The following is a 20,056-nucleotide window of genomic DNA, read 5'->3' on the forward strand; positions in this document are numbered from 1 at the left end:
CAGCCTTATTTATAATAGCCAGAAGCTGGAAAGAACCCAGATGTCCCTCAATAGAGGAATGGATATAAAAAATGTGGTACATTTACACAATGGAGAACTACTCAGCAATTAAAAACAATGAATTTATGAAATTCTTAGGTAAATGGACGGATCTGGAGGATATCATCCTGAGTGAGGTAACCCAAAAGTACACACATGATATGTACTCACTGATAAATCAATATTAGAATACCCAAGATACTTAGAATACCCAAGATACAATTTGCAAAACTCATGAAACTCAAGGACGACCAAAGTGTGGATACTTCTTTCCTTCTTAGAATGGGGAACAAAATTTCCATGGAAGGAGTTACAGAGACAAAGTTTGGAGCTGAAATGGAAGGAAGGACTATCCAGAGACTGCCCTACCTGGGGATCCATCCCCTAAACAACCACCAAACCCAGACCCTATTGGGTTCACCAACAAGAGTTTGCTGACAGGACCCTGATTTAGCACTCTCTTGTGAGGCTGTGCCAGTGCCTGGCAAATACAGAAGTGGATGCTCACAGTCATCTATTAGATGCAACCCAGGGCCCCCAATGAAGGAGCTAGAGACAGTACCCAAGGAGACCCTACAAGAGGAACAACAATATAAACTAATCAGTACCCCCAGAGCTTGTGTCTCTAGTTGCATATGTAGCAGAGGATGGCCTAGTGGCCATCAATGGGAAGAGAGGCCCTTGGTCTTGCAAAGGTTATATGTTCCAGTACAGGGGAATGCCAGGGCCAGGAAGCAGGAGTGGGTGGGTTGGGGAGCAGGGTGGGGGAAGGGTATAGGGGACCTTCAGAGAGGAAACTAGGAAAGGGAATAGTATTTGAAATGTAAATGGAGAAAATATCTAATAAAAAATTAAAAAAAGAAAGAAACCCATTTTTGATTGTTAACATGTATCACAAATAAGACTGTAATGAAAGTATAGAAATAATATAAAACAATTATCTCCATAGCCTTGACACCATGTTAAAATACTATTTAAAGAAGATATTATTGCCAGGCATTGTGGCTCATGCCTTTAATCCTAGCACTTGAGAGGCAGAGGCAGGCAAATTTCTGAGTTCAAGGCCAGCCTGATCTACAGAGTGAGTTCCAGGACAGCCAGGGCTACACAGAGAAACCCTGTCTCGAAAAACTAAAAAAAAAAAAAAAAAAAAAAAGATATCAAAGAGGACATGGGAGTTTCTTAAAGATGTGAACCAATTTATTTCCAATAAAATAAGATCTGTTATATAGTTTTATCTAAATAAGCATACAGTTAACTTATTTTTATTTATTTTGCTTATTTCTTATACAGTACACTTCATTCTTTGAGTTTAACCATCGCCTTGAGTCTAGAATGGACAAAGCATATGTCTACAGGTGAGTTCCATTGGCAAATTTGGAGGAAGCAGAGAAAGTGGTGGCAGTACATTTTAAAAGGCATTTAGGAGACAATGATTGGGCTGTTTCAAGTACATTTAGATTAAAGTAAGGAAGAGAACCCGTTTCAGTTTAACCAATAATAGACCAGTACACTTGTGCGAGTCAGCTCTCCATCTCTCATGACAATTTATACCTCACCTAAATTTCACTCATTTGCCATTCTGAACTTCCTGAGTAGAGATCTTCAATCACAGTTCATCACAGCATGAAGTCCTGTGAGCCTTTCCCACATCCAGGTAAATCACTGTGGCATATTTTATGGAACCCAAAATGAAGAAGTGACCCCTGAGGCATGTCTTTCACAGAGTTGACTCACACCATCTGGGCAAAGAAATGAAGACTTTCTTTACACTCCGTCAAGCCCATTCAAGACTCTGCAGGCAGACAACATGTGGTGTCACCTCTGCTTTCTATTGCACAAATGAGAATTGACACTTAGCAAATCTGAAGCAAGAGGGCTCATTGGAAGCATAGAGAAAAAGAAAATGTTGAAATCAGTCGCATTCCAGAAGCCACACCAAGCTTCACTTCCCATTTCTTCTCTCTGACAGAGTCATCCGAACAACGGGCTATTTGCTGTTCCTCCTGCACATTAATGCCTGCGTTTATTACTGGGCTTCAGACTATGAAGGGATTGGCTCAACTAAATGGGTCTATAATGGTGAAGGCAACAAGTGAGTTCTAATCTTGAAAGAAACCTTTATTTGTTCTTCTAAATTTTCAGTTTTGGTATAAAAATTTTCACACGCCGCCATTTTTCCAAGTTTTTATAAGCATACGTTAGTTGTACATAATTTTACTATGATATCTGTTCAAGAGGGTATATAATGTATTTTAGCCATATTGGCACCTCTCAATACCCTTTCTTATCCTCTTCCCACTCCCATTGATCTCCTTCCTATTTCCATCTAGTTCCTTTTCTACTTTCAGTGTGTGTGTATGTGTGTGTGTGTAAACATTTGTCTGTGTAAGTGTGTGTATGTGTGTGTGAGAGAGTGTGTGCATGTGTGTGTATTAATTTGGATTATTTACAGGAGCATGAATAGGATGTTATGGACAAACAATGAGCCTACCAGTACCTACATCATTAAAGAGGACTGTTAGTCACTGTTCAACCATAAGCAATAAAACCTCTCTTGTGTGTAAGTATGCTCTTAAGTGTAAGATAAAATAGAAACTATCAGAGAATATCTGATACAGAGCAGGTGTGAGTGTGTGTGTGTGTGTGTGTGTGTGCACGTGTGTGTTTGTGTGTATGTCTGTGTGTGTTTGTGCATGTTTGTATGTGTATGGGTGTATATGTATGTGCATGCATATGTGTATCTATATGTGCATGTGTGCATGTGTGTAAATGTATGCACATGTGTATCAGTGTGTGCATGTGTGGCGTGTGTCTATGTCTATCTGTCTGTGTGCATGTGGGGGAGTATGTCTATGCATATGCATGTGTGTATGTATGTGTCTATATGCGTGTGAAAGTGTGTGTATGAGTGGTATGTGTGGTGTGCATATATGTGTAGATGTGTGTGCATGTGTGTCTGCATGTGTGTGTGCATGTGTGTCTGCATGTGTGTCTGCATGTGTGTGTGCATGTATGCATTGTATATATTCATGTATTTGTATGTGTCTGTTTCTGTCTGTGTGCATGTGTGTGAATAGGTATGTGTTTGAATGTGTTCATGTATGTGTGTGCGAATGTGTGTGTCTGGGTGTGTGAATGTATATGTGTGGGGTGTCTGTATGTCTGCTTGTTTCTATCTGTGTGTGTGTATGTATGTTGGTAAAGGTGTGGGTGTGAAAGGTGTGGGTGTGTATGTGTGTATGTATTAATGTATTTGTGTGTGTGTGCAAATATCTATATGTGTGGTATGTGGATGTATGTGCGAGTGTGTGCATGTGTATCTGAATGTGTATGTATGTGTACATGTATGACTGTGTGTTGGAGGTATATGTGGGGGTATCAGTGTATGTGAGTGTGTGTATGTGTGACTGTGTGTGGTGGTATATGTGTGTGTGCATGTTTGTATATTTGTGGGTCTGTGTGAGTGTGTCTGTGTTGAGGTGTGTATTTGTGTGTATGAGTATGTAAGTATGTGTGCATGTGTGTTTGTGTCTATTTATATATCCTAGGCTGATCTGCAAATTCTTACTCTGTGATTCTTTGAATTTTACTCAAAAAGTTTGGGAGTAACTTAATAACTACAATGATAATTGTAAGTAATGATTAATGTTAATTATTTAGGGGCAGTTGCAGTAGCTAATTAGTTGATAACTGAAGGGTTTTATGGATTTATAAGTCAGCTATAACCACCAACTGGACTAAGTAGAGAATAACAAGATTCATAAATAAAATTTAACAATTAAGCAACAAGAGTCTCATTAATAAAAGAGATCACTTGAAAATTTTAATGCAAAAAATCAGGGTTTAATCATAACAACTGAGTTGCTTAATAGCAAAATTTCCTTACAGTAGATACAACAGCCTTCTATATCATAGACAAACTTACCTTCTGTTCCAGTGAAATGACATGAGACACATTAGAAGACAATGTATTCTCTAGAAAACAATAAGGACAATACATAGCCACCTTGGGGTGGAGAGCAAAAAGAGTAAAAATAATCTCAAACATTATATACTGCAATGCTCTTATTTGTAACCAGCTCTGATTTTCTAAATACTTTTGGTAGTTCAATATACCTACATCATTGCCCCTTCCTTAGAATATGAGTTTATTTATGTATTTACTTTAATATGAATAATTTTATGAAAAATTAAGACACCAACTATGTTAAGTACATTAACACCACAGTAGCTAATGTTGAAAGATTGTGTGTGTGTGTGTGTGTGTGTGTGTGTGTGTGTGTGTGTGTGTGTGTGTGTATTAAGTTGAGCAGTATATGTTATTCAGACTTCATCTATCTGGAATATCTGAATGAGAAACTTTACTGGAGAAAGAGCCTATTTGGCTCATAGTTTCAAAGCTTTCACTCAAATGTAAGCAGGCTCAATTACAGTGGACCTGAGATGAGTCAGAACATCAGAAACAGCAACAACAAGAACAACAGGAAGTGTTAGGGCAGTAGATATCACATCATGGTTGGTACCCAGGAAGCAGAAAGAGAACAAGCCTCTAAGCTAGTGGACCACCAGAAGATATTTGGGTTTTTTTGCCCACCAGAAGATATTTATTATAAATCATTTACCTAGAGAAACAGAAACTAAAGGACACACAAATAATTTAAATATTTACTGTGCTCAAGCATTCATACAAAAACACAATTAACACAGAGCAAAATACCAGCAACTTGTGTGCATGTGTGTGTGTATGTGTATATGTGTGTGTGTGTGTGTGTGTACACATAGACATGTGTGTATGCTTGTGCATAGGTGTGAGTGCATTTCTATGTGCATGCAAAGCAGAGAGGTTCATGCCAGTGTCTTCCTCAAATGCTTTCCATCTTACTTTTATTTATTTATTTACTATTAATCATTCCATTCATTTACATCTCAAATGATATCCCACTTCTCAGCTACCCCTTCACGAACCCTCATCCTACATCTGCCCTCCCCTTTACCTGTATGAGGATTCTCCTTCATCCACCCATCTACTCCTGCCCCATTGTTCCAGCATCTCCTCTACACTGGAACATCAAACCTCCCAGGGACCAAGGGCCTCCCCTCCCATTGCTGTCAGGCAGGGCCATCCTCTGCTACATAAGTATCTGGAGCCATGGATTCCTCCAGGTACACTCTTGGTTGGTGGTCTAGACTCTGGGGGAACTGGCTAGTCAAGCCAGCCTGTGTTGTTCTTCCAATGAGGTTGCAATACCCCTCCAGTCCTTCTGCCAGCTTCCTTACCAGGTTCCCTGAGCTCAGTCTGATGGTTGGCTCTAAGCATCCACATCTGCATTGCTTAGTTGCTGGCCAGACCTCCCAAAGAACAGCCACACTAGCTAGGTTCCTGTCTGCAAGTGCCTCTTGACGATGGCAACAGTGAAAGGCTTGGTGTCTGCAGACATGATGGATTCTCCAGGTAGGGCAGTGCCTGGTTGGCCCTTCCTTCAGTCTTTGTTCCATTTTTTTTGTCCTGTTCTTCCTTTGGACAGGAACATTTCTGAGTTTAAAACTTTGAGATGGATGGGTGGCCCCATCCCTCAACCAGAGGCCATGCCTATATATTGGAGGTTGTCTCAACTGGTTCTATCTCCCAGTTCTCTGTGCATTTTGGCTAAAGTCATCCCCATTGGGATGGGGCATTGTGAGCTTTTGGGGCTAATAGCCTCTTATTAGTGAGTACACACCATGTGTGTTCTTTTGTGTCTGGGTTATCTCACTCAGGATGATATTTTCTAGTTCCATCTATTGGCCTGAGAATTTCATGAAGCCATTGTTTTTAATTGCTGCATAGTACTTCATTGTGTATATGTACCAAATTTTCTGCATCTACTTTTCTGTTGAGGGACATCTGGGTTGTTTCCAGCTTCTGGCTACTATAAATGAGGCTGCTATAAACATATTGGAGCATGTGTCTTTATTATATGATGGAGCATTTTTTTTTTTTTTGGTATATGCCCAATAGTAATATAGATGGGTCTTCAGGAAGAACTATTTCCAATTTTCTCAGGCTCTGCCAGACTGATTTCCAAAGTGGTTTTACCAACTTGCAATCCCACCAGCAATGGAGGAGTGCTCCTCTTTCTCCACATCCTCACCAACATCTGCTGTCACCTGCATTTTTTTACCTTAGCCATTCTGTCTGGTGTGAGATAGAATGTCAAGGTTATTTTGATTTGCATTTCCCTGTTGACTTAAAATCATGAACGTTTCATTAAGTGCTTCTCAACCATTTGAGATTTCTTGGTTGAGAATTCTCTATTTAGCTCTATACTCCAAATTTTAATAGGGTTATTTGTTTCTCTGGAGTGTGCCTTCTTGAGTTCTTTGTGTATTTTGGATATTGGTCCTCTATCAGATGTAAGGTTGATAAATATCTTTTCCCAATCTGTGGGTTGACATTTTGTCTTATTGACAGTGTCCTTCGCTTTACAGAAGCATTTCAATTTTATGAGGTCCCATTTGTCAATTCTTGATCTTAAAGCATAAGCCATTTGGTGTTCTGTTCAGGAGGTCTTCCCCTGTGCCCAAGTATTCAAGGCTTCTCCCCACTTTCTCTTCTATTAGACTCAGTGTATCTGGTTTGCTTGTTTGTTTGTTTGTGGAGGACCTTGATCCACTTGGACTTGAACTTTGTACAAGGAAGTAAGAATGGATCAATTTGCATTCTTCTACATGCTGACCTTGATTTGAACCAGCACCATTTGTTGAAAATGCTGTCTTTTTTCCACTGAAAGGTTTTAGCTCTTCTGTCAAAGATCAAGTGACCAGAGGTGTGTGGGTTCATTTCTGATTGTTCAGTTCTATTCCACTGATTGACCAGTGCGGTGCAGTTTTTAATCACTATTGTCCTGTTACACAGCTTGGGTTCAGGGATGGTGATTCTCTCAGAAGTTCTTTTATTGTTGAGATTAGTTTTGGCTATCTTAGTTTTTTTTTGTTATTCCAAATGAATTTGAGGATTGCTCTTTCTAACTCTATGAAGAATTGAGTTGGAATTTTGTTGGGCCTTACATTGAATCTGTAGGTTACTTTTGGTAAGGTGGCCATTTTTACTATATTAATTCTGCCAATCCATGAACATGGGAGACCTTTCCATCTTCTGAAGTCTTCTTCGAATTCTTTCTTCAAAGACTTGAAGTTATTGTTATACAGATCTTTCACTTGCTTGGTTAGAATCACAACAAGGTATTTTATACTATTTGTGACTATTGGGAAGGGTGTTGTTTCCATAATTTCTTTCCCAGCCTGTTTATCCTTTGAGTACAGGAAGGCCACTGATTTGTTAGAATTAATTTTAGATCCAGCCACTTTTACTGAAGATGTTTATCAGCTGCAGGAGCTCTATGGTAGAATTTTTGGAGTTGCTTATGTATATTATCATATCATCTTCAAATAGTGATATCTTGACTTCTTCCCTCCCAATTTGTATGCCTTTGATCTCCTTTTATGGTCTAATTGCTCTGGCTAGAACTTTGAGTACTATATTGAATAGGTAAGCATAGAGTTTGCAGCCTAGTCTTGTCCTGAATTTAATGGGATTGCTTTGAGTTTCTCTACATTTAGTTTGATGTTAGATATTGGTTTGATTTATATTGCTTTTATTATATTTAGGTATGCACCTTGAATTCCTGATGTCTCCATTACTTTTAACATGAAGAGGTGTTGTTGTTTTGTCGAAGGCCTTTTCAGCATCCAATGAGATGAAGGACTTTCTCCTTTATCTCCCTCTATTCCTCTATTCTGCCCAGGTTCCAGTTTATGAGATGGTGCCATGAACATTCAGGAAAGATCCCCAGATCCTTTAATTCTGTCTGGAAATGCCACTCCAAGGGGTGTTCTTTGATAACTCTTATAGATACTTCACAGTCCTGTAATGTAGACAATTGCAATTCTCCATAATAAGTTACAGTCAAGTGTTAGAACAAATTGGAACTACTAATTTTTTATATATTATTGGCATAGAAGTAAAATGATATAATGATTTTTTGAGACAGGCTCTCTCTATGTAGTTCTGTCTGACCTGGAACATTTTATGCAGACCAAGCTGTCTTTGAATTCTTAGAGATTTGCCTGTCCCTGTCTCCCCAGTTCTGGGATTAAACGGATGTGTCACCACACCCAAAGAATATAACAATTTTAAGAAAAGATCAGAAAGGTTTATTGTTTTTATCCATTAATCATGCATTTGCATTGGAACACTTTTATTGAACTTTGCACACTTTTATTGAGAAATTAAAATATATCCAAGTGGTGGAAGTACATAAGAATTTTTAGAAAATCGAGGCTCACAATAATCAGAAAATTTATATAGCTAAAGAATGCATAAGTAGAAGAAGATTGCTCTGTAATCTTTCTTGGACAATAATATATTTAAAATGGCCCCTCAAACGCAAAAGCAAAGGCAAATGCATGGGTTTCCAACACACTAAAAACATTCTACACCACAAACAAGCATCAGTTTCTACCCACACTACAAAAAACCTCTTATACTAGAAACAAAATAGTCAACAAATCAAAACTGGAGAGAATATTTACAAACCGTATACATGAGAATGGGTTAATGTCCCAAATATGAGAAACTCCTGCAATTTAATATCAAAAGCTTTTAATGAACAAGGGTTTAAATGACACTTCTTAAATAAAGAGAAATGGCTGATAAGAACATAAAGGCTGCTCAACATTATTAATCATCAGGAAAGACATATCAAAATTACAACATGGTATCCTATTGCCACAGGTAGAATTTTAATAATCAAAGAAAGGAAAACAGGTGTTTGGCAAACACAGGAAAGGTTGGAGTGAAATGAGTGTCTCTATATGGCCAGTGACTTGGAAATCAGTATAGAAAACAGAATGTAGGCATCCCACATATTTTAAATGTTTTTTAACTATGGACTTTCTATGTGCAAGATGGTAACCTCAATATAGGTTTGATTTGCACTTTCCTGATGATCAATGATATTGAGGGTTTTTATACTTTTTGTTTAGATTATTTATTAGATTTTTACTTATGTTGTTTCTTGAGTTTCTTGTATGTTTACAGAAGCAGAATTTCCAGTTTCACATTTCCTTCATGTTTTATATTAAATTTTATTTTATTGTTTTAACTGGGAGCTGTGTGTTGTCATGCATTAAAATTTTATAGAGAGTCTATGTATGAAATCAGCCAGATGAAATCTCCTTGAAACGATTTATCTGCCTGGAGTGTAGATATTAGCAATAGACACCCTTGACTAATTAAGCTAATCCTAGAAAATCAATATGATGTCATCTAATTAAATTACAAATCTTACCTTTAGTTGGGCATGTCTTAGTGTGTAAGACATGTCTGAGAAAAGAATCCAAAAATAAACCACGTAGCATCAAGGCAGAAATTTTTCCAATTAAAGTAGCATATTATTTAATATTTTAAAAGTTCAAGGCTAACCCTTGAGATTTGGGAAATCAAAGCCAACATTTCAAATTTAGCTGTCATTTTTAACATTTAAAAATAAGGAGGTGAGAGTAGATAAGACTGTGTTTGTTCAAAAGTGATGTATAATAGAGCTGACCACATAGGAAAAAAAATTTAGCCTCTTCCTACTCTTCGCAGGTATTAAATTGTATAAGCTTCCTTATTTTAAAGAAACCCACAGGTTGAGAACCAGCAACCAAAATAAATTAAGTGATGGGACGCATAAAATTGGGACTTGAAAAGTTGAAATGCACCCATAAATTTACTCTGTGTTTGTTTCTTTGAAATCATGTCTGCCAAAGCCTTCTGAACATTTACTCGGTGATAGCTTTACTGTCTTGGCGCGTGATTTTAAACTCTCAAAAAAAAGAAAAAAAGAAAAAAGAAAAAGATTGCAGGATCTTTGTTTCTTTGTTACTAGTTTTGTTTTGGTGGTTAGTCCTATATCCACCAGGTTAAAAATATCCCATATTCTATGAACCCTGCTTAGTTAGTTGATTCTGTGGACTCACAGAGACTGGAGCGATAATCAGTGAGCCTGTATGGATCTGAGCTAGGTCATCTACAGGTATATTACAGTTGGGTAGGTTGGTGTTCCTGTGGAACTCCTAACAGAGGAGGGATTGTCTCTGACTCTTGTGCCTACTTTGAGACCTCTTTCTTCTTACTGGGTTACCTCATCTAGTCTTGATATGAGGTTATATCCTTGGTCTGATTGTAACTTGACCTGCAACATTCCATTGATATCCCTGTTCTTTTTGAAGAGAAATGGAAGAAGAGGAAATCTGGGGGTTGGGGAAGGGGCTGGGAAAAGTAGAGGGAAGGGAAACTGCTGTTGGACTATAATATAAGAGAGAATAATTTTTAAAATCCCATATTCTTTAAAACATATTGAATTTGAAAATTATTTACTTATAGATTTTATTTTATTGAGTAATAAATTTGATACCAGCATGCTTCATTCTTTCTAAAACTCCATTTCTTGCTATTTGAAAATGATCGAGTCTCTAGCTGCATATGTAGCAGAAGATGGCTTAATCGGCCATCATTGGGAAGAGAGGCCCCTTGGTCTTGTAAACTTTATATGACCCAGCACAGGGGAAGGCCAGGGCCAAGTAGTGGGAGTGGGTGGGTAGGGGAGCAGGGGCGGGGGTGGGGTATAGGGAACTTTCGGGATAGCATTTGAAATGTAAATAAAGAAAACAATAAAATAATAATAATAAAGAAAATGATTACCCTTGTCCAAAGACTAATATAGTCATAAAGTTCTAAATTGTTCCTGCTCTATGTTTTGCAGTAGAACAAGAAATAAAACCTGTTTTTAATGTATTATTACTTGTTATTAGGAGACGCGCTTGCATACACATGGAGGTCAGAGCACAATTTTGTGGAGTTACTTCTCTCTAGGTTTCCATGAAATCTAAGGCTTGAACTCAGCTTGTCAGACTTGTGAAACAAGGCCTTTCCCACTGATCAATCTGTTGAGCCCCATCTCCCAAAATGCTTTAATTTAAATTTTTAATTGGCCTATAAAGGAGCAGTTTTCCTTGCAGGATTTTTGAACATATTTCATTTTGGTTGGTTTTACATCCACCGTCCTCTTTCTCATCTTTCTGTCTCTCCTTCTCACTGAACCTTTATGTCCCCAATGTTTCCACTTTATTATATATCACGTGTTCTATTGTCTTTCTCAATGCTCTCCTTAAAGACTCCTTTCCGTTTAATTGATGCCTTCCTAGTATCCCAGTATTTACCATCATTTACACCACCTTGACCTGCATATGAGGGAGAACATAGAGTATTTGTCTTTCTGACCTTGAGTTGCCTCTTTACTTAATTTGATGTTTTCCAATTTAACTCATTTTTAAAATTTTCATAACTAATTTTTCTTTATGACTAAATAAAATTTAACTATATGTTACATATTTTCCTTATCCATCCACCTACTAGAACAAATCCAAGCTGATTTAATTTTTTTTTTTTTGTCTGTTGCAGATAGTGCAGCAGTGAGCACAGATGTGTATGACAGTCTTTGTAGTAGGAAACAAAATCCTTAAGAAATATACCCAGGAGTAGTACATCTGAGTCCTTTAGTACTTCTATTTTATAAATAAATAGATAACTAAGGCAGAATTCTATAAAAAGTTCTAATCTAACATGAACACCAGAAAGGGAAAGAAAAAAACAACTAACTGAGACTCACTGAGTCCATTGCCTATCTATAAAATATTAGGAATTTTAAATTTTACTTTAATTCCTTGAGAATTTTGTACAATGTACTGTTGTCATTACTCCTCTGACACTCCTCTCTAACTCCTCACATATCTGCCTGACCTCCCGACCACCCCAAACTTAACGTCTTAAAAAGAAACTGAGATTCCGATATGTGTTACCTGTATATTCCTGGGTGTGAGACCATCATTGAACTGGTCTGTCTAACAAGATGCATCACTTCAGCAAAAGTGGCTGTCTTTCCCCCAGAAGCCATCCACTGTCCACAGCTCTTGAGTCAGGAGTGGGACTCTCCAATGCCTTCTCACTCTCTGCTAAAGTATTAACTGCCTTGATCCTGTGCAGGTGTTGTGAGGGCATCCATAGCTGCTGAGAGCAAAAGAGCTCAGCCACCCTGTCATGTCCCAAAAGTCACTGTTTTGCTCTGGTCCCCAATCTGAGTCTTACAATCCTTCCTTCCCCCTTCCATATGCAAGAAGTTTTGTAAGGCTACAGTAGGAATGCCTGACACAGAGCCAAGTAGTTCTATTTGGTGTTCTGAAATTCTAGATAAATTATCTATTCCATACAAAAATGATTTCCCTACTTAGAAAAGTGCCCTTATTTTTTTTCACATCTGCATACTCAATAATATGATAAAATATAGAAAGGTGGGGGTTCCTAACAATTTCTGTTCTCTCTCCCCTGCTCCCCGCTGATCTGAGCCCCATGTCCTGTTCCAATCCCCATCCCCTTTTCCATTCAGTTCCTTCCCTTCATCTACCTCCAGTATCTATTTCATTTTCCCTTCTGAGAAAGATTCAAGTATCCTCCCTTGGAACCTTCTTGTTATTTGGCTTCCTTGGGTCTGTGTATTGTAACATGGTTAACCTGTACTTTATAGCTAAGATTCATTTATAAGTGAGTATGTACATGCATGTCCTTTCAGGTCTTCTTACCTCATTTAGGTTGATATTTTCTAGTTCCATCCATTTGCCTGAAAAATTCATCATATATTATTCTTGTTTTTAATAGCTGAGTGGTATAGGGGTGATACCCAGGGGTGGGGGCACCCCTTCTCATAGGAAAAGTGGAGAGGATAGTGGGGTAGGAGTGTGTGAGGGGGGACTGGGAGGATGGGGGGCTGATATTGGAATATAAAGTGAATAAATAAATAAATAAAAATAAATAAATAAAATATTTAGAAAAGATAGTGAACATATTTTTCACTTGTGGAAGTGAATCTAAATTATAAAAAATGATCAACATTCTCAGTATATTGATAGTTTGGCAACTATAATTTTTGTTACATTTATTTGTTTTAGAGGGGTTGGGAACAGCACAGTGTGCATGTGGGGTTGTCCTTTTCCAGTGTGGATTGCCAGTTATTGAACTAAAGTTATCAGGCTTTGTTGGCAAGTATCTTTACCTGCTAAGCCATCTCATCAGCCCTGGTTTGACAATTTAAAGATAGACTCAAATTCTTTGCTATCCTTCTCATTGAGAGATGGAGCCTAATATATCTTCTAATTAATTCAAGTTAGTCCTAGGGATTTGCTTGACAAATAGAACAAGGCAAAAGGCTATTATATTAAAGGTTTTCAGGATTATAAGATCCTCTTAAGCAACATATTAGGCTATGATCAATCTAAAGGAAGCAGTTGCTATTGAGAAGTCCATGAACCTAAATATTATGGTTTGATGTTTATGTTTTTATTGGGGGGGGGCTCTTCATGTGTTTGTATTTCTGGATCTTTTTCTTTGTTCTTGTTTTGTTTTATGTTGTGTTTTATTCCCTCTGTCTCCTTCCTTTGTTTTCTTCTGTTTTGTTGGTTGGTTTGTCTGTTAGTGTCTAAAAAAGATAGAAAAGGTACGGAGATGGGTGGGTAAGGATATGGGGAAGATCTCTGAAGAAACAAAAGGAAAGTTTATAGGGGAATTTTGCAACTGAAAAAATAAGTCCATGTACATTAAGACAGGCAGAGTATGAGGAAACACAGTCCTAGTCTCATTAGGAAGATAAGTAGAAAAGTATCTTTCTACAGGTATCTACTACCAACCTGACTAGGCTTCGGTGTGTAAGGAAAGAACTTACCTTGAGCATTATATGGAAGAGATTATATGGAGAAAAACATGCATACCAAGCCAAGAGTAGGACTCAAAGGACAAAGCAGATGGCTTCAAACACATCTTCCCAAATGTCTCCAAACATCCAAGTTGCTCCTAGTTGCTCATTCATTGTGGAACATAGAGTACATATGTGCTAAGTTTTGTACAAGTCTCTCACCCAAGAAATAGAAGCCTGATAAAGCAGTCCAACAATTTTTGGAAATGGCTAGTAAATAACCTCCATATGTTTAAGTGTTTAGTCATTTCCTAATGTTTATTAAGAAGTTTACAGTAGCACACGTATTGTTTGCCAGTTCCTGCATCCATGAACTGTGTGTGAGAGCAAATGGTGTTACAATGGTATGTATAAGAGAATCTATGCATCTCTTTTGCAGGTATCTGCGATGCTTTTATTGGGCAGTTCGAACTTTAATTACTATCGGGGGCCTTCCAGAGCCACAGACTTCATTTGAAATTGTTTTCCAATTCTTGAATTTTTTCTCTGGGGTTTTTGTGTTTTCCAGCTTAATTGGTCAGGTAAGCTGTCAGTGTATCCCTGTGTACAAAGTGTATTCATTTTTAAAAGATTAACAAATATTTATAAATTTTATGGAGGAAATGTTGAAATCTGTGGTCCTGTTGCTTCTTTCTTTTCTTGTTTTACTGCCTTTCACCTATTTAATGGTGTGGAAAAGAATGTACTTGGATCAACACTACAGCATTGACTTTTGGTGAGGTAACAGACTCGCTACTTAGTCTAGGCTAGCCTCAAACTTATGGTCCACTTTCCTATCATTAAAAAATGGATCCAACTTCTTAGTGCTAGAGTTACATATAAGTGCTGCCTTACCCAGGTGGTTTTCCTTTTTAGACATTAAATCTTCCGTAAGACCTGACAGTCAATTTTGTTAGGATATAAATAAGTCCTTTGAATTTACGGTAAAAACATTATAATTCACAATACATAATGGAGTCTAGAATTTGAGCCAGGTGTTTCAAAGACCATGTATTTTTGCATAATGTGTTGCAAAGTACACAATGCAAAGTAGGCCTGTGATGTATCAGAGCCAAGGCTACAGTGAAGTTATGCAAAACAGCACTCTACCAGAGACACTTCATACTCATTAGATATTTTATATAATTAATTTTTGGCCATTATTAATTCAGTAAATATTTATTGTCTTGATTTTGCAGCCCCCCACTCAGTTATCCAAGTCCATATAAGGCTATAATACATGATTTAAGAGCTCAAACTGTATCACAAAATCAATAATCACACTAGAAAAGCTATTGATTCCTAACACATTCACTGCAATATGGATAAAATTCATTCTGAAACAATAAGAAGTACTTACCGTGATATTTGATACTACTCAAAAATTGTCAGATCTCAACTAGTGCATCAATTAATGTTAAGTGTCTGCTAAACATGGCATATGGCAGAGTTCAGAAGCCGTCTGCTGTTCAGTGAAGGGAAGCCTCTCAGGTTATATGGGACAGATGCATATTGAGGGGTTTTCAAGTATCAGGTAGTATCCAGTTATCACCAACAGGCAGTTTTGTTGATCATAATTAGTTATGGAAATATGTCAGTGGTAAAGCATGAAATGTGTTTGACATCCAAACAGCACTGATGAGATGAAGGGCTTTTGGAAATAAGAAACAAATTCAAGAATAAAGTATTTTAAGAATTCTGAATATTAAATCTGAGTTTTTGCCTTGAAAGCAATGGGAAGTCAGCCAATGAAAAGCATTGAACAAGGAAGGAGATTCAATGTTAATTACAATATAAACTAAATAGGACCAGCATTTTTAAATATGTTTCTAAAGATTTAGTTATTTTGTGTATATGAGTACACTCTAGCTGTCTTCAGACAAACCAGAAGATGGCATCAGATCCCATCACAGATAGTTGTAAGCTACCATATTGTTGCTGGGAATTGAACTCAGGACCTCAGGAAGATCAACCAGTGCTTTTAACCATTGAGCCATCCCACTAGCCTTAAATACATGTTTTATTGTCGCCCAGGTATAGTAACTAGCAGATTAAGGACAATTGCTATTGAAAAGTGATCAAGGATCGAAGTACCCACACTTTGGTCTTCCTTCTTCTTGAGTTTCATGTGTTTTGTAAATTGTATTCAAGCTTCTGGGCTAATATCCACTTATCAGTGAGTGCATATCATGTATGTTATTTTGTGATTGGATTAGGAGCTGAAGGGGTTTGAAGCCCCATGGGAGGAACAATAATAGGAACTAACCAGTACCCCCCAGAGTTCCCTGGAACTAAACCATCAACCAAAGAAAACACATTGTGGGACTCATGGCTCCAGCTGCATATGTAGCAAAGGATGGCCTAGTTGGTCATTAGGGGCAGGAGAGGCCTTTGGTCCTGTGAAGGTTCTATGCCCCAGTATAGGGGAATACCTGGGCCAGGAAGCACAAGTGGGTGGGTTGGGGAACAAAGGAAGTGGGGAGAGGAGGGGGATTTTTGGAGAGGAAATCAGGAAAGGGGATAACATTTGAAATGTAATAAAGAAAATATCTAATAAAAAAATTGAAAAATAGAAGAAAAGTCATCAAAGGTCTTAAAAGAAGGGAGCATTCCAGAAAATGAAGATGAGGATATTGAACAAAAAAAAATGAGGCACTACAGCTGGGTAAGCGTCAAAGTTAGCTAATTCAGGTAATTTCATCAAGCTCTGAGATGCAGGTCTATTGTTCCATTGCCTAGTACTATACTATAGAAGAGGTAGATAGGGAGACGATATGATGGTTATATAAAGAGTAGGAAGTATGGATTAGTTAACTTGAATTACAAAAAACACTCTCAGAAGAGAGTCTCAGAGACGGCATGACTATCAGAAACTGGCTGCAGCTAGGAAGAGAAGCAAGTGTCAAATACAAACACAGAAAAATACAGACAGTCTATGGGAAGCTATTGTCAATGCACATGGGCAGGTCAGCTTCAGCTTAGATGTGTTGATAGACTAGAAAGGGAAGTTGGAAAGACAACTCCATTGAAAAAAATTTTAGTTATTGGACAATGAGTTTCAACAAGTTAAACACTGTAAGTGTAAACTATCATCAATGGATAGGGAAATTTACCAATGGTTAAAATATAAAACTAGTTGGAAATTTTTAAATTTAAATTTAAATGCACTGAAACAGCAAAAAACTATTCATTATGGCATAAATCCACGTGGGGTGCATTCATTGTTTTCCACATTTTTGCAAATGAAAAGATTCAAGTTCTACAAGATTAGGAGGTTGAGCTGGATGTGGTGCCACACATCTTTAATCCCAGAATATGGAAGGCACAGGCAAGAAGATCTTTATGAGTTTGAGGTCACCCTGGTCTACATAGTGAGTTCCAGGACAGTCAGAGCAACATAGTGACACTCAGTCTCAAAAGGAGAAGAGATGAAGAGCCATTGCAAGTCATACTTTAAGTTCACACACTGTCTTAAAATATGTGACTAAGTGGACAGTTACAGTAAAAATCCAATACATATTGAGCACTTGGTGTGTGCAAAGCAATTTTCAAAAGACTGGAAAATGATGACTCTGTCCTATGATCTGAGCATTTGAGAAGCAGAAGCAAGCGGAAAGGGAAAAATCAAAGGCAGTCTACTCTACATAGCAAATTCAAACTCAGCCTGGACTGCATTGTCTCAAAATCAAAAAAGAGAGAAAAATGAAAATGATGTCTGTCCAGCCTCATTGGAATGCTTTCCTTGGACAGCCACAGCTATATCACCTGAAAAAGTCTAAACTTGGACTCTACTTTAGACCGACTAAAACCACAGCACACAACTTAAAAAATCTTTTGGTGACTGATTTTTTCATTATTAATTAATTAATTAATATCCCAAATACTGCGCTTCTCCATTTCTCCCTTCCCTTCTCATCTGATAGGGTGGCCTTCCCCCAACCCTGGTGCATCAAGTCTCAGCAGGATTAGGTTCGCCCTCTCCTATTAAAGCTAGACAAGGCAATCCTCTGTTATAAATAAGCTGGGGGCCTTGGACAAGCCCGTGTATTCTCTTTGGTTTGTGTGTGGCTCAGTCTCTGGGATCTCCCAGGAGTCCAAGTTAGTTGACCCTGATGTTCTTCCTGTGGGGTTGCCATCCCTTTCACAGTCTTCAATCCTTCCCCCTAACTCTTCCATAGGGGTTCCCGACCTCCACCCAGTGTTTTTCTCTGGCAATCTGCATCTGTCTCAGTCAGCGGCTGGGTAGAGCCTCTCAGGGGACAGCTATAGTAGTAGGCATCACACTACATGTACAATATAGCAACACTAATAGTGTCAGGAATTGGTGCCTGAGCATGGGATAGGACTCAAGTTGGGCTAGTCACTAGTTGGCCATTCCTTCAGATTCTGCTCCAACTTTTTCTTTCTTTTCTTTTATACAGGACCAATTTTAAGTCAAAAGTTTTGTTGGTGGGTTGGTGTGCCCATCCCTCCACTGGGAGTCCTGTCTGGCTACTGGAGATGGTTTCTTAAGGTTCCATATACTGTTGGGCATTTTGGCTAAGGTCACCCACATTGACTCCTGGGAATCTCCCCCATCCGAGGTCTCTGGGACTTCCTAGATAGTCCCCTGAGCCCGCATCTCAACCCCAAGAGCTGCATATTTCCATTCATTCCCCTGGGCCTCTAGTCCTCTCCCCTGTTTCTCCCCATACCTGATTCTGCTCACCTATTCTCCTTGCACTCCCCTCTCCCACCCAGGTCCCTCCCTCCCTCTGCTTCCTATGACTATTTTGTTTCCCCTTCTAAGGGGGATTCAACCATCCTCACTTGGGCCTTCTTTCATTTTTAACTGTTTTGGTTCTGTATTTTGTATCTTGGGTATTCTGTACTTTTTGGCTAATATCCATTTATCATTAAGTACATACCAGGCATGTCCTTTTGGGTCTGGATTACCTCACTCAGGATGATATTTTCTAGTTCCATCCATTTGCCTGCAACATTGATGAAGTCCTCCTTTTTAATAGCTGAACAGTATTCAATTTTGTAAATGAAGCATATTTTCTGTCTACATTCTTCAGTTGAGGAACATCTGGGTTGCTTCCACTTCTGGCTATTACAAATAAAGCTGTCATGAACATAGTGGAGCACATGTCCTTGTGGTATGGTAGAGTCTATTTTGGGTATGTGCCCAGAAGTAGTATAGCTGGGTCTTTAGGTAAAACTATTTCCAGTTTCTTCATAAACTACTACATTGATTTCCAGAGTGGTTGTCCAAGTTTGAAATCCCACCAACAATGGAGGATTGTTCCCCTTGCTCCATACCTTTTCCAATATGTGCTATCAATTTAGTTTTTGATCTAAGACATTCTGATTGGGTAAGGTGGAATCCAGGGTGCTTTTGATTTGCACTTCCATGATGACTAAGGGTGTTGAATATTTCTTTAGGTGCTTATCAGCCCTTAGAGATTCTTCTGTTAGAAAATTCTCTATTTAGATCTATATCCTATTTTTAAATGGGTTATTTGGTTTGTTGATGTTTAATTTCCCAAGTTCTTTATATATTTTAGATATTAGACCTCTTTCAGATGTAGAATTAGTTAAGATATCTTCCAAATCTTTAGGCTCACATTTTGTCCTACTGACAGTGTCCTTTGACTTACAGAAGGTTTACAGTTTCTTGAGGTACCGTTTATCAATTGTTAATGTCAGAATCTGAGTCATTAGTGTTCTGTTCAGGAAACTTTCTCCTGTGCTAATATATTAAAGACTGTTTCTCGTTTTCTCTTCTATTAGATTCAGCGTATTCAGTTTTATGTTGGGGTCCTTGATCCACTTGGACTTGAGTTTTGTGCAGAGTAATATATGTGGATTACTATTTGTATTCTTCTACATGCAAACCATCAGTTAGACCAGCATCATTTGTTGAAGATGCTTTCTTTTTTTTATGGTTTATTTTTGACTTCTTTGTCAAAAATCAAGTGTCCATAGGGGTGTGGGTTTATTTCTGAGTTTTTGAATCTATTCCATTAATCAACTGTCTGTTTCTGCATCAATACTCTGTAGTTTTTATTACTATTGCTCTATAATACAGCCTGAAGTCAGGGATGGTGAGTCTTCCAGAAGTTCTGTTATTATCAGGATTCTTTTGGCTATCCTGGGTTTTATGTTATTGTATATGAAGTTGAAAAATGTACTTTTCCTCTGGTGGAATCACCATGCCTGACCTT

At 38.0% G+C, this 20,056-nt stretch overlaps 1 protein-coding gene across 1 annotated transcript in view; it reads left to right on the forward strand.

Moving 5' to 3' along the window:
- The window catches only part of Cngb3 (cyclic nucleotide gated channel beta 3), a 193,970-nt gene that overhangs the window by 92,363 nt on the left and 81,551 nt on the right, over positions 1-20,056 (forward strand). Inside the window, exons 9-11 of the mRNA XM_021222281.1 lie at positions 1,333-1,397; positions 2,012-2,134; positions 14,248-14,389. Of these exons, the coding sequence (XP_021077940.1) occupies positions 1,333-1,397; positions 2,012-2,134; positions 14,248-14,389 (330 nt within the window). The remainder of the gene's footprint in view (positions 1-1,332; positions 1,398-2,011; positions 2,135-14,247; positions 14,390-20,056) is intronic.

The sequence above is a fragment of the Mus pahari genome, chromosome 22 (genome assembly GCF_900095145.1).
Source record: "Mus pahari chromosome 22, PAHARI_EIJ_v1.1, whole genome shotgun sequence".
NCBI classification, from domain to species: Eukaryota; Metazoa; Chordata; class Mammalia; order Rodentia; family Muridae; genus Mus; species Mus pahari.